At 32.8% G+C, this 12,338-nt stretch overlaps 2 protein-coding genes across 3 annotated transcripts; one reads left to right on the top strand and one right to left on the bottom strand.

Annotated features, from left to right (window-relative positions):
- Positions 1 to 763: 763 nt before the first annotated feature.
- LOC106719129 (ubiquitin-conjugating enzyme E2 variant 2) lies at positions 764 to 4,190 on the bottom strand. Its single transcript, XM_014513384.2, has 4 exons — positions 3,949 to 4,190; positions 3,689 to 3,831; positions 2,616 to 2,741; positions 764 to 1,552 (listed from the first exon to the last, which is right to left on the bottom strand). Exons 1-4 carry the CDS (start codon positions 3,971 to 3,973, stop codon positions 1,412 to 1,414), a joined length of 435 nt encoding a protein of 144 aa, XP_014368870.1. The 5' UTR covers positions 3,974 to 4,190; the 3' UTR covers positions 764 to 1,411.
- A 318-nt stretch (positions 4,191 to 4,508) lies between these two features.
- On the top strand, positions 4,509 to 11,079 carry LOC106719204 (ubiquitin carboxyl-terminal hydrolase 36). Of its 2 annotated transcripts, none has more exons than XM_014513481.2 (11): positions 4,509 to 4,980; positions 5,321 to 5,545; positions 5,843 to 5,996; positions 6,126 to 6,300; positions 6,407 to 6,520; positions 6,663 to 6,827; positions 6,949 to 7,946; positions 8,204 to 8,480; positions 8,611 to 8,751; positions 9,137 to 9,252; positions 9,826 to 11,079. In XM_014513481.2, exons 1-11 carry the CDS (start codon positions 4,713 to 4,715, stop codon positions 9,860 to 9,862), a joined length of 2,670 nt encoding a protein of 889 aa, XP_014368967.2. In that variant the 5' UTR covers positions 4,509 to 4,712; the 3' UTR covers positions 9,863 to 11,079. The 2 variants fall into 2 exon arrangements, with proteins under 2 accessions (XP_014368967.2, XP_014368968.2); XM_014513482.2 differs by having other exon boundaries at positions 8,219 to 8,480; positions 9,826 to 10,118.
- The last annotated feature ends 1,259 nt before the right edge of the window (positions 11,080 to 12,338 follow it).

The raw sequence follows: 12,338 nt of genomic DNA, 5'->3' as shown, positions 1-12,338 counted from the left end.
AGTAGCACTAACCGTAGGTTTCTAATACCAAAATCTCTGTATATGACAAAATAGAAATATTTTGAACGGATATTTTGGTCTCAGAAACGCGAAGTAAAATATTTGTTTAATGACTTGAATTTAATCATATGTTAAGTATTACTTTACAGTTTTGTGTGTAATATTATTTGTGTATTCTATATTAAATTGAAGACTTGTTTTTATAAAGTAATAAATAGTAGCCATCCACCGTATTCGACATTTTTCATTATTAATTAACAATCCTTATTCTAATATTGATTTCATGTATATTTTAATGTGAAATCTATATACATAAAAGAAAATTGTGTTAATTACACTATTTATAACTCAAGATCGGTCGAACTGATTTGACTGAAAATTGGTGGGCAGGTAGCTTAGAACCAGGAAACGGACATAGGATAATTTTTACCCCGTTTTCTATTTTTTATTCCGCGCGGACGGAGTCGCGGGTAAAAGTTAGTTTAAAATAAATGGATAATTTAAAGTAATAATAAAGTGAAATAAGATGGTATAATCAGATTTATTTACCTTTGTTAGTTATACATTGGTAAAAATATTAATGCTATGAAACAATCTGACTTAGCATTTGGTTTGTAACAATAAATTCACGCAGAGGTTGAAAGAAATGAGCACTACTGGAAATAATTGTAAGCTGTGAGCCAGACATGACGGGAGACAAATAGACAAAACTTTCAATTAACACTGAAATAGTAATGCAAAGCTTTTAAAGTATTACTTTATCTTATGTGCCTAAGAAATAAAAATTTCCTAAAATATGCAACTCTTGCTCATGTTTTAGGTAAATCAAATTTTTATGACGTAATTCAGTATAAGATTATTTTCATAGATATTACTATAACCCTTAAAATTTTAGTATCTGGTATCCATAGAGATTAAAGAATACAGTTATAATTACCATAAACAAAGTCAATATTTCCTTAGCCGAGTTCATCATTGGATTATTTATAAATTTGATTTCGTTTAATTTACGGGTTATAATTTGGTTACAACTGAAATTACACCGCTGGTAAAACTAGCCTTAATTAGAAAAAAGCAAGTTTGACTTTTTATAAAGGCCACAATAATTTAGGTAATTTGATAAATAAAAGGGTGTATACCCTCTAAGTGGGAAGGTAGGAGCCATTAAAAGTGATCCTTATATATTAAATATTCACCCAATCTACTTTAAAAGGTAACAGAAGATACATTTCATTTACATAAATGCAGTTAAGATTATGAAAAAAATCATATAATTCAAAATGACACTAAACTTTAACGTAGATAGTTAAGATTATGATCGGTATAATTTACGTTATGGAACGGTATTAATACTATTAAAAATTGGTAGATAGAGTAGATTGGGTTGTTGAGACATTAGAATGATGTGAAGCTAGAAGGTACTGCCCTCTGGAGGCTGCGAGAGCTTCATGTTCTCCTTGAGGGTCATGAGACGCCGCAGCTCCTGCAGCACCGTCTTGATCGTGTAGTCGCGCTGCCACCGCGCCAGTATCGGCACTTGTCTGTTGTCCACCTGACAAATTACACACACATCTTACAATTACAAACTTAAATCTTAATCCACAGACTCAAAATGGCTCTTGGCCTCCAACACAAATGTAAAATAAAAATAAATAAAAAAATACTTATATTAAAATAGAGATCCTATATTAATTAATAGCTATCTGTCTGGGTACTGTAACCTGTCAAAACTGATTATGTCAAAAATACCATAAATTGTATTGAAAAGAACCATACCATATGCTTCAGTCATATTGTTGAAAAAAAAAAAAAACATTCACGACCATATTAATTTATCGTGCCAGTATATATTAAAGAGAGTAAAGATAACTATTTCTACCTTTCCCTAAATACATTAAAAGGTTCATCATTTTGGTTTCACTACAACACATTTTAATTTGCAGTAGTATTGAGTATTGAAACTGTGAAATGGTTGCAAGGTCACAGCCTAATGAATAAATCAATAACAAGCAAAGTGTACACAATCTTTTGTTGGAGGTACAATGTTTTACATTGTATTAAATCAACACAAAGGTTTTACAAAACATATTTGTTTTTTTTTTTTTTCATCCAACAGAGTATCATGTTACTTTTTAATATTATTATACTGTGTATGGTTTGAAAAAGATTCCATATATCAGAGTAACAATATTTACAGTCAAACCTGTATAAGTGAGATTCCAAACAATCGCAATATTTTTCCTATTTCCTCACTATGGAGGTTGTCTATCGTGACAGGATGATAACTCTCTCTTATTCAGGTTTGACTGTAATAGTAATAGGGGTAGGCATATGTGATGGATGCATTGCATAAAAGTGTCAGGATTAAGAAGGGATTGTCAACTGATCTGATGGTACAACCTGTGTGAGTAGGTTAAGAGGGAGATGGTGATAATGAAAGCAAAAACTACTATTTGCATTAATCAAAAAATTCCATCATATTATAATCAAGAGAAACCTTATAAAAATTAAACTGTAATCAAGGTTTCCTAAGTAACATATCAAGGTTGTTTCTACATATTATAGTGAACAAATAATTTTTTTAAGCATAGAAATGTTAAAGAAGCTATACTCACAAGTCCAGTTTGGCTGTTCACACAATTCATATTGATCCTAGACATAAATCTGGCTGTAGGAGGTTCATCGGGATACCGAGTACCGCATTCAATTTTGAGTGAGTACATCCTATTTTCATATGGAGTCTGGAAATTTAAATAATATTTACATAATACATTCCATAGTGTAATGGAACTCTCTAAAGTAGTCACATAATCATATCTACTGTGATTAAATTTAGTCAGTTAATATTAGAATCAAGCAACTTATTTATTTTTACTTTAATATTATTTTAGATGAAACAGACAGAAATATTGATAGCTGTGTTCTAAAAACCATTTCAGACAAAATTTTGGATAAAAGTTTAAATATATTCAACTAGTAGTTGCCTGCAACTTCCTCCAAGCCTAAAAAATAAACTCAATTAATAGCCTATGTGATCTTCCAGACTATGCTTTACATGTATGCCAAATTTTATAGAGATCTGCTGTTTTAGAGATACCTTCAAACAAATATCCATCTCAACATTCACATTTATAATATTAGACAAGTAAGGTTTGATTTTTATTTAGGGGCAGTGACGATTTAGTGATAATTTGAAAGTTGCTTATTACTCATTTTTTTTATTAATGTATTGTATTCTACCCTTTGAATATCACTCAATGTCTTACAACAAAGAATTTTGTACGGTCAAATGTAAGTCATGGACACAAGATATAACATTATTTAAGTACTAACAGCTACAAAAGTAACTGTTGCAAGAATGGAGTAATTTAAATAAATACATATACAATAATACCAGCATGAAATGAACATGTATATAAGTGTTGTTGCATTTTTTATGAAATTTTATTTCATACTATAGCAGTGTTAAAACTTTTGTGATTATTAATTCAATTCCAAAATAAAGGGCATCAACTATTGCTGTACTGACATCTAAATCTGTTTGAAAATTAAAAAGACAATGCATTCAGTTCAATTTAGTTATTGATTTTTTAAATAAGCATTGATACTGTTAAAAAAATGTCTTTAAAAAAATATTTTACACTACTAGTCTAAAAATAGATTATTTCATTTAAGTTAAGCCATTTACCCTAGGTGGGCCAATTATCATGCCAGTCCAGTGAGTCAGGGTCATATCATCATCACTCTCGAGACCCCAAGATATAGTCCCATCGCCCACTCCCTTCTGACCTTGCTCAAGTTCTTCTAGAAGTCGAAAATTACGTGGAACAACTGTGGAAAAAAACACAATTTAATTAGTTACACAATTTTAAGTACGCATCTTGGTCAAATTTGAAACCAACTAACAATTATACATCATTCGTAATATAAAAAAAAATTAAATCTTACCAACGCCTGATGACGGATTCGCCATGATCACAATTTCACCGGCGCTTACTATCTATTAGGAAACTAATTTGCTAAGTGCTTTAATTGTAAGTGGCAAAAAGAAATGTACCATAAAAATTGTAAAACTTAATTAAAGTTAAACGATTAACAATTATTTGTTATGGTGCAATAAAATTTCATTTATTCTACAAAATCTCTTACTCGACCCAAACTGCTCAAAGAGCAGGTTAGTAATTTTTTTTGCTGACTTTGACAAATGTCATTGTTCTTTAGTTTATGGTTTTACAAGCTGGCCGACTGGCCGATAGTGGGCCGATAGCAAAGTAAAACATTGAAAGCGTTTCTGTTTGGAAATTTTATGGAGCTTAAAAAAAAAGCATGTTGCTCAAATCATTTACCGTTTATTCCAATATGAAATTGATTGACCGTTTATTCAGTATATTTTAAAGACGTATTTTTCATTATGGGTTCATAAACTGAAGTCTTAGATTTTGTCAGTAAAAAAAAAAAACAACCAAACGACTATAATCTGTGCTTGAGGATTTGTCTATGGAAAAAAGAGCCCATCGCGTATCGTGGACTATGCATTTTCTTTTCCTCGTATCGAGCTCATCAATTTGTGATACGTACACATGGTTGATAAAAATATTTAAGTTATCGCACTGATCGTTCACAATAACCGTAAAAAAACGTAGAAAGTAATCATGTATGGCTGTGATATTTGATAAGTTGTACTAAAGTGATAGTGCAGTTTTGGAGGTAAAATGCCCGCTTCCATTTGTGACACAGTATCTAGCGCATTGCGTTTATCTCTTGCTGAAGACTCTCAGAGCTCGTCCTTGCTGGATAGCAGATTGTATTCCTCTGCTAAAAGTGTGCTTTTATCAAAGATAGAGTTTGTAGAATCTGGTGATTATCAAAGCAATGTACTAGATGGTTTGAAATCAAAGTATGTCGTTATCCGTTCTAAAAAACCTGTGCTTGAGAATAAATTGCTGAAAAAGGACATCTCGTCGGACAATCAATCAGCAGGTAATGGCAAAATTTGTTACATTAAAGCTTGTGACGTTATCAGTCTACATGTGTGACAATGTTGACAGAGGTTATATTTTCTAAACCATGTCAATATTTACAACACCATAAACAACGTTTTACGATTATTTTATAAGGTTATATTTGTTCACCTCTATCTCAACCCTTTTGCAATTTCAAAGTTTCAATAATATAGTTAAAATAACTTAACCATATTATTGTAACTAAGTAAATAAATTTTATGAAGAAAATTCCTTCCCAGTAAATTAAATTTAATTTAATTAAATTTATTCTCTAAATAGAACATCTGTACTAAAAGTTATATCGTTTTCCATTATAGCCAATAAAAATCGTGAGGATGGCTTACCAAAGCCTAAGCGAGTTTTCTTTCCTGTTGAGAAAGTCCAGTTGGGATGGCAGGGAACATGGAGTGCAGGGTCAGGCATGCAAAATGTAGGCAATACATGCTACCTTAACTCTACTCTGCAAGCTCTGTTCCATGTGCCAGCCTTTGCAAATTGGCTGGTTACAGAATCAACACATGCAGAAAAATGTAATCAACAAGGTAAAAAATAGATTTTATTTAATTTTCATACAATGTGTATAAAATTCTGTACATACTGTTAGTTATACCTATTTATTGAAAAGAGGCAATCACAATTAAAAACTTCAAATAGAAGCCAAATTTACAAAGAATGCAACTTAGAACAAAACAACAAACTTTGAAGAGTGTGCTCTATCTTCACATTGAAGATGTAAGTTAAAAAAGCTCATGAGTTGCAATAAAATTATACTTATCACATGATTTATAAAATCAAAGTTAACATGAATAAAATTCTAATAGAACAGTTTGAATTTTCAGAAGCATGTGTTATTTGTGGTATGAGGGCAACATTGATGGCTACTCAGAAGAGTGGTGGAGCACCAATTAAACCTTGGCAGGTTTACTCAAAGCTACGCCTCATATGCAGGCACTTGACTCCAGGAAGACAAGAGGATGCACATGAGTTTCTTAGGTAAATTAAACATTTATTTTTATATAGTTCACTAGATTTAATTTTAGTTGTAGTTAGTGTTACCTTAACCTAGGCAATTTTTCTTTGAAAAAGGTTTATCAATTTTTTAAATGTTAATTATTTTCACAGGTATTTGGTAGAGGCGATGGAGAAATGTTATTTAACAAGATTTGTAAACTCTGATAAATTAGATCAATATAGTAAAGAAACAACTCCGTTAAATCAGATTTTGGGTGGTTACCTGCGATCTACTGTGAGATGCTTGGCTTGCCATCACTTGTCCACTACATACCAACACTTCCAGGTTTGTGTGAGATTGATATTTTTTTTAATTGTTACGGTGACAAATAGTAAAGTGACCACTTCCCATAGACATCAGAACTAAGTGAAAATGTTTTATTATGTTACAGGATTTACTATTAGATATAAGGAAGCATTCAACTTTAGATGAAGCTTTAGATTCATTTTTTTCTCGAGAAAGATTAGAAGATTTAGGATATAAGTGTGAAGCTTGTAATAAAAAGGTTAGTATCTTTTTTTTATTCCATACAATTTTATCAGTCTTTTAGAATTGAGATAATTGCTTTTCAATTCATGTATGAATCTTACTATTTATGTAGGTAATGCATAAAGATTTTAAAAGCTGAAATTTTATTTATTTTACAGGTATCTGCAACTAAACAATTCTTTGTTGAGCGAGCACCTATGGTACTCTGCATTGCATTGAAAAGGTTCTCGTTGGCGGGCGGAAAGCTATCAAAGCATGTACAATTCCGCAAAAAAATAAATCTTAGCAAATATATATACAATAAAAATAATCCACAACAATTGGTAAGTTGTAATTTAAGTTTTAAATGACATGAACTAAGATTGCTACCAACTCATCTATGAGTTCAGATTGTTGTGGTATTGAGTGTGTTAAAGTAATATTAAGAACATTTTCTATTTTCAGACATACAAATTGGTGAGTTTAGTAACTCATCTTGGACCATCACAGAATTGTGGACACTACACGGCGATAGGACAAGCTCCTAATAGTAATTACTACCAATTTGATGACAGCTGTGTGCGGCCACTTCCTTTATCAGCTGTCTTGGGCACAAATTCATATATCATGTTCTTTGAAAAAGACAACACAACTGATGATATTATCAATCAGCCAACTGCCTCTACCTCCAGTGTTGTCTATGGCCCACAATTACCCGACAACATTGTCAATAGAGAAAAGAGTCCCCTTAAAATAACATTTTACCGCAATGATGACAAGAAACCAATCATTCTGAACAGCACCACAACAGAGTCCACAAAATCTGAACCAAAACCTATAATATTAAACACAACATTAAGTAAATCTTTGGAATCCAGTTCAAATTCTGAACCTTGGGTTGTAAAACAAAATGGAGAAGTGGAAAAAGTCGTACAGTATCCTAAAATACTGAACGGTGTCGATAAGTCCAATCACAAAGTTGATGAAGATAAGAAAATAAACTTTGTTTTTAAGAAGCAAGTTGACGACTGTCCGCTAAAGGCTAAGCTTTCAAAGAGCGATTCAGATATTCGATCACTGACACTAAATAATACTAAAGTACCTGAGAAATCTGCGTCAACGAGTAAACTGGTGAAGCCACCAAAATCTCCTCTTGAAAAACTCGAGGAACAGATGAATAAGAGTGATTCTTCCAACCATATAAGTAGAAATGGAAATTCCAACTCTAAACTGGTGCCTTACGATTCAGAATCGAGTAGCGACGAGCGCGTTGAGAGATCCTCTGATGATAAAGTAAAGGGGGATGTTAAAGCAGCGGTCAGTTTAAGGCCAAAGCCGAGCCGATGTGATTCTCCTCAAGGACTTGTGGTCACTACAAAAGGAACGCAGCACAAATGGACCGTGTCAAAAGAAAAAAGTGGACCTTTATTGAGTCCTAGTTTGAATGGAGTAACAAATAAAAAGTAAGATTCTTGAAATTATTTCATTACTTAGTAAATTGTTATTTAGTTTTTTTTTTTACATTGAAATATGCACATCGAAACTTCTTAAAATTGTTTTTAATTATGTATTAGTCACTCATTTTATACATATGTTAAATGTTCGCATCTTGGTTTTCGTGGCTTAATTATACATGGCCCAAACATCTGTATAAACATGTCACAGTTTATGTTGTGTAAAAACGATACTAAATGAATACTTTTTCTCTGATTATTAAAAGTAATCAACCTTCCAGGGTACAAGAGAAAGAAGAGCCTCGCGGTGAGAACGAACAGAGTCCCAACACGAGCGTCAGTAGCATGTCACCACTGAGTGACAGGAGCGAGGCGGGCACTGCCCCCGCTGGCGCTGCGCCCCCGCCCCCGGCCACTGCTACGCCCCCGGCACCGCAGGGCTCCGGTATCGAGACAGCTCGCCACCTTCATGGCCTGTCGCACAGGGGCTACGGAGCACCTGTCACCACCTGGAACGGAACCCACAGCAACCTCTCGCGACAGGTTTGTTATACGCTGTTTCAAATAAACATAAAAGTAAGGGAAAATAATGGGACATAGAGATAATTTTTAAACATAAACCAAGTATTATTGTTGATAAGTTTTAATTTGACGTGTAACTTTGTATGGGCAGGTGTTTGAGGAGCGCCGCGAGGAACGAAAGCGCGCACTTGAGGCGACGGACGAGATGGACCGCGGCCGCAGCAAGAAGATCAAGAAGTTCCATCACTACAACAACTTCAACAACAACAGGAACGGATACAATCCATTCCAGGTAAAATGATCAACATATATTCTATGTAATCATCATCTCCCTTTCCTTATCCCACTCATGTACGTCTTCTATCGATCGATTTATCTTCCGATAGTTCCAATGATCTCTTCCCGTTTATCTTGATGACGGATCTTAGAAAAGTCTCATATTAGTTTTTCCAAAGACAAAGTTATAAGTTTGCTGTCTTTTAACATTAGAATAATCATCATCATCAGCTCACTACACGTCTCCACTGACGAGTTTGGAGCCTACCCAAAGTTAGGGGTGACAGGGACATAGTCAACCTTGCTGGCCAAGTGCGGGTTGACTTCACACATTGAATTTCTTCTCGGATATGTTTTCCTTCACCGTATTAGAATAATATGACAGTGCTATTTGTTTGTAGGAGAAGCAAAACAAGCCGCATTGGAGTGGAGGTAACTTCAAGTACAGGAGTGACCAGCGGCGGCCGGCGCATCACTTCAACAAGCACTACAATCATAAATACAAGCGATTTAACAGGTAACATAAAAAAGAACCATTTTATATAATTTATTTATTATTTTAGTATACTTTATCATTTTAACAGTGGTAGATGGAACAGTATTTGTTGGTTGCAATATCTGGTGAAATACCACAACCACACAGAAGACAGGCGTCAAGTGGAAGTAATTACAAGTACAGTCTGATGAGTGTGGTGCCAGAGGCCTAATTTTAGTCCTCTTTCCCTTCCCACCCTTTTCTTATTAGGAAAGGATGGGAAAGGAAAATGGATTTGGTGGAAGAGGGGACGTATAGGAAGGAGAAATATCCTCTTTCTGTGTGTCCCCTTCTCTGTTGATTAAAGTTAGGCAACGCATCTGCATTTGTGGATGTCTATGGGCAACGGTTGCCTCGCTATTTCGGCGAATTCAGGTGGCCGTTTGCTCGTTTGATAAAAAAAAATCTCAGAACAACGACAAAGTTTCATCAAAATTTGTTGTAAATGTCACGTAAAGTGAAAAAAAAAACAAATAAGACAGATACTTTTGGGTTTCCAGAACACACTTAAAATTGCGTAATGATTTTTTTTTAATAATTTGATTTTTTTTATAGATACAACAGCAACGGTCATCATTATAATAGACATTGACCCACGGTTAGTGTTTTTTCCGCTCTCAGTGATACAGAAACCAGACACTATCCTTATATATTTAAATATAAAAGTAACCATATTATATACTCTGTGACCGCAGTCCATTAGCCAATATCTCGTTTTAGTCGCGAAAATTATATTTACTGCCAATAACCAGCCTTTGAAGTTTTTGAAATGTTAAATAATATATGTAAGGAATATTGTAGGTAGAAAAACGAACGTCACTTGTGAATATCTCGATTCAAAATGGTTTTGATTATATTTAAACTTGCTACATAATATAAAAATTAAATAAACTTGATAAAGGAAATGATTGGACATGTTTCCATGTATTAAATAGGTTTGACATTAAAAAAAATAATCATTTAACTAATGAGCTGTTACGTACGAATCCGGGGCAAATTGTTAGTTTCTGTGTAAATTGTGATTTGATATATTTTATCTGCAACTTGCATGCATACAATATTTGTGCCACCAATAATTCCAATTGAATATACAGTCGAACCTGGATAAGCGAGAGTCCTATGGACCGTAATATTTCTCTCGCTTATAGAGGTTTCTCGCTTTTTTCGGTTCGATTGTATAAACTAATATGTAACTTCCAATATGCTTTTATTTATATAAATAAACTTTACTATATTTATATACAGAAGACTAGATTGTTTAGTCTAAAAGCTGTGAGATCTTTTTTTTTGTTTTGCAGAACGGTGGTGAAGTTTTTGTTTTAGTTAAAAGCAAGTAGTATTAGTTATGCACTGTTTTATTCGTGCGATGAAATTTAGAATATAATATTGTAAATATTGCAGCCTTATAAGCCTGTAACTGTAAATATTATTGATGTTTCGTTACTGCCAGTTTTCACTATCGAAACATGTTGTTATCTCTCTTGTTCTATTTGAAAAAAAATGGAGATAACAATGTTTTTGTACGGAAAGTGATAAAAAAAAAATGCGGTAACGAGTAAACAAGTAACATTCGATGAAGCAATATTTGATTTAATACAAAAGCGTACAGCTTTTAAGCATGTATGTAAGATTTTAGATGTTTGCGAATATATAACATTTATATATGTTTCGCACATAACTATGTACAGTCGGACCTTGATAAGCGAGAGTCGAGGGACCGCGGTTTTCTCCTGAGTTTTTCGCTTATAGAGGTCGGTGTCTGTATAGGACAATGACTCTCGCTTATAGAGGTTTCTCGCTTATCCAGGTTCGACATTAAATAGTTCAAATATCAAAATAAAAAATGAAATGCGACATAAACATGTCATTTAAAACTGAAAATAATTATATGTTGTTTTGCACTTTTCGATATTAATTTAATTTGCTCTAATATATTCCGTAAATATTTCATATTATATAGGAAATAAAAATCCTAACAATCATAATCTTGATAAAGGACATTTTCAGTATTAAAAATTGTTCTATTTGAAATAACACGTTTCAGGTGTAAGTAATTCTATGGATTTTGACTGCAGAGAAACTTGTATTTACACACATTTTTGTCTCTTTTTTTTCTAAGAAAATGTAAGATGGCAATATTTATTAGTACATCATTCCGTACAGTGAAGTTTCGGACTTTTATTCAATTAAACAACGTGTTGTAATGTGAATTTAAAAAGAATTTTTGAAGTTTAGAGGAAAAATGCTACAAGAATAACTAAATTGAAAATAAGATTGTGACATTTGGCTTTATAATTTGAAAACACCAAAAAAAAACAGTGTAAGATTACTGTGCTCTTACAAAATTGTAACAATTTACGTGTTTTATGTATTTGTTTTGTGTATTTATGTGTTTAATGTGGGTTTCTTTTGCCGGATAACAAAAGAATTATCGAATTCTAAAAAAAAAACTTTCGGCTGTTGAAACCTGCGGTTAGTTTGAGGAAATTTTAAATAGTTACATACAGAATAACTTACATACAAAAATATTAATACAGTCCATCGAACCTGGGATAAGCGAGAGTACAAGGGACATAAGTTTCTCGCTTATGGAGGTATCTGTGAGAACCGGACAATGATCCAGGTTCAAATGTATATGAATTATCTATACTCAATAAACTGTTAATATTAAAGTCAAATTTTAAATCACATTTGGAATAGAAATTCTTTTTTCGGGATTTTACAAGAAAGCTTTGATATGTATTAAGTTTAGTGCCTGTAGGTTATAGCACTATTAGAGAACTCAATCTAGTAGATAAAACCTAACGGAGTAAATAAAAAGTTTTATTGTTTTTTTTCTTTGAATTATGTTATCTTTTCTTTTCTCGGTACCTGATACCTCATTTCTTTTTAATCTTAACAATATTTTGCATTTAATTTATATAAAAATATCCTGTCAATGTAAATTTATTGCAAATTTTACTTTATTTTAAACGAAGCTTTGATGCGTTGTACTGATTTCATAATTATCTTTAGCTAAAAATACTATCTTATACTAATGTTACAGAGGTATAGGGGAAGTTATGTTA

Source organism: Papilio machaon, chromosome 12, assembly GCF_912999745.1.
Source record: "Papilio machaon chromosome 12, ilPapMach1.1, whole genome shotgun sequence".
NCBI classification, from domain to species: domain Eukaryota; kingdom Metazoa; phylum Arthropoda; class Insecta; order Lepidoptera; family Papilionidae; genus Papilio; species Papilio machaon.
This window is presented reverse-complemented; position numbering and strand designations above follow the sequence as displayed.

Bases quoted from the DNA above. Each gene is read 5' to 3' on its own strand.
- LOC106719129 (XM_014513384.2), bottom strand. From the start codon at position 3,973: ATGGCGAATCCGTCATCAGGCGTTG. The intron at 2,742-3,688 runs GTAAATGGCTTA...TTAAATTTCCAG, and splicing joins TGATAATTGGCCCACCTAGG to ACTCCATATGAAAATAGGAT. The intron at 1,553-2,615 runs GTGAGTATAGCT...GTAATTTGTCAG, and splicing joins TGAACAGCCAAACTGGACTT to GTGGACAACAGACAAGTGCC.
- LOC106719204 (XM_014513481.2), top strand. From the start codon at position 4,713: ATGCCCGCTTCCATTTGTGACACAGTATCTAGCGCATTGCGTTTATCT. The intron at 7,947-8,203 runs GTAAGATTCTTG...GATTATTAAAAG, and splicing joins AATGGAGTAACAAATAAAAA to TAATCAACCTTCCAGGGTAC. The intron at 9,253-9,825 runs GTAACATAAAAA...TTTTTTTTATAG, and splicing joins AAATACAAGCGATTTAACAG to ATACAACAGCAACGGTCATC.